Source organism: Harpia harpyja, chromosome 16 (assembly GCF_026419915.1).
Source record: "Harpia harpyja isolate bHarHar1 chromosome 16, bHarHar1 primary haplotype, whole genome shotgun sequence".
In the NCBI taxonomy this organism is placed as follows: Eukaryota; Metazoa; Chordata; class Aves; order Accipitriformes; family Accipitridae; genus Harpia; species Harpia harpyja.
This window is the reverse complement of record NC_068955.1, coordinates 32332243-32334429: the sequence shown is the minus strand read 5'-3', so window position 1 is coordinate 32334429 and position 2187 is coordinate 32332243. Positions and strand designations below refer to the sequence as shown.

Sequence of the window (2187 nt, the reverse complement as noted above, 5' to 3'; positions counted from 1 at the left end):
AATGAGTTTGGGATCATGCAATACCCCCTTCGTCTCTCCCTCCCTACTTCCCAACAAATTAAAGACTGGGGTTTTTTTTCTTCACCTTGGTGTCTTTTCCAAAACAAAAAAAGGAAAGCTACAGTATTTTTACTCTTACTCCAATCTTACAATTACAGCCAGAAGCCACTGCCAAAATCAGAGCTGTCTTGTTCTGGGCACCTTAATGTGATGGGTTTGAAATGGGGAGGAAGGGAAACAAATGTGGAGAAAAACTTAATTACAGGAGGTCGAGGGCAGAGCTGATGATTCGGTCTGTGTCACCTGAACCCCTATCTTCTGTTATATCCATCCATCTCATCAAATTGTAGGTATCAAAATGGGAGTCTATGATACAAAGAACCTGCCTGAAGCTCTGCCCGCAGCGGGAAAGCGAAAGACCCTCCTCAGTGACTCGGTGCAGGCGGGGAAGGTGTTTGGGAAAGCTGGGATGCTCTCCCTTCAGAAGGGACCTCCTCTTTCCTTGGACTGTAAAGGAGGACAAGCCCAGGGCCGTGCAGTCCATCCCACTAGCTCCCTAAAAATGAATGGGAATGGGTCTGGGTGCTAAATAAAGGCATGGTTTCTACATGGTCCTGTGTTTTCAGGCTCTCTCCTTCTTCAGTAGACACGGAGCCCTGAATGGCAGAGCAGAATCACACCTCAGTGGCAGAGTTCATTCTCGAGGGCCTGAGCGACCAGGCGGAGATGAAGGCAGCCCTCTTTGTGCTGCTGCTGCTCATCTACACCGTCACGCTTTTGGGCAACATGGGGATAATCGTAGTCATCCGAGGTGACCCACGGCTCCACACATCCATGTACTTCTTCCTTGGCAGCCTCTCTGTTGTTGACATCTGCTTCTCCTCTGTGATTGCCCCCAGGACCTTGGTGAACTTCCTAGTGGAGAGGAAGACCATTTCCTTCGTGGGCTGCATGGGCCAAGCTTTCTTCTACATCGTCTTTGTGACGACCGAGTGTTTCCTGCTGGCTGTCATGGCGTACGACCGGTACGTGGCCATCTGTAACCCCCTGCTCTACTCCTCTGTTATGACTCGGAGGTTGTGCATGCGGCTGGTGGTGGGGTCCTACATTGGGGGTGTCCTGAACTCCATCATACAGATGACCTTCATCATCAGGCTGCCCTTCTGCAGCTCCAATGTCATCAACCACTTTTTCTGCGATGTTCCCCCCCTCCTGACTCTGTCCTGTGCCAGCACATACATCAATGAGATGATTCTCTTCTCTTTGGCCGGCATCATTGAGCTCAGCACCATCTCCACTATTCTGGTCTCCTACATCTTCATCTCCTTTGCCATCCTGAGGATCCGTTCAGCTGAAGGCAGGCAAAAAGCCTTCTCCACCTGCGTGTCCCACCTGACAGCGGTCACCATGTTGTATGGGACAACAATCTTCATGTATTTACGCCCCAGCTCTAGTTACTCCCTGAACACCGACAAAGTGGTCTCTGTCTTCTACACAGTGGTGATCCCCATGCTGAACCCTCTCATCTACAGCCTGAGGAACAAGGAGGTGAAGGATGCTCTGAGGAGAACAGCAGAAAGAATCACAGTCAGGCTCTGAACCCTCTCATTAAAACCTGATACAGGAATGTGGGCAACATGGGGATTTGTCCCAGAGGCTGTGGAGCCTCCACCCATGGAGATATTCAAAAGTTGCCTGGACGAGGCAACCTGATGTGGCTGTGAAGTCAGCTCTGTTTTGAGCGGGACATCATAGAATAATTTTTGATCAGAAAGGACATCTAGGAGGTCTCTGGTCCTATGAATGGCAAGTTATACACATATATACATATATGTGTGTATATGTATAAAAATACGATATTAAATGTACATTATACTATATATTTATATATAATGCAATATATTCTTGTGTTAAATGTGTATGCCAACACACATGTTACTGATTTTTTGTGTCACTCCCTAGCCTCAGTTTAGCTGGGATCTCAATGATTTATGGGCTGGGTCAGGGAGGCAGCTCCTGTGAAAAGCTCTTCCTAGGAAGGATGGAAACACAAGATCTAAATGGATAAACTTTGAAGTTTTAATGCAGTTAGGGGGTAATGGAATGTTGTGCATAAGCCAAGTGAATGAAATATAAATTCTTAAATAGGTCTGTCTTTGAAACCAGGCTGCTGAGTTAAATTGCAGG

The 2187-nt window shown here is 47.4% G+C and overlaps 1 protein-coding gene across 1 annotated transcript; it reads left to right on the top strand.

Moving 5' to 3' along the window:
- The first annotated feature begins 550 nt into the window (after positions 1-550).
- LOC128153109 (olfactory receptor 1052-like) lies at positions 551-1808 on the top strand. Its single transcript, XM_052812008.1, has one exon. It carries the CDS (start codon positions 661-663, stop codon positions 1597-1599), a length of 939 nt encoding a protein of 312 aa, XP_052667968.1. The 5' UTR covers positions 551-660; the 3' UTR covers positions 1600-1808.
- The last annotated feature ends 379 nt before the right edge of the window (positions 1809-2187 follow it).

Bases quoted from the DNA above. Each gene is read 5' to 3' on its own strand.
- LOC128153109 (XM_052812008.1), top strand. From the start codon at position 661: ATGGCAGAGCAGAATCACACCTCAGTGGCAGAGTTCATTCTCGAGGGC.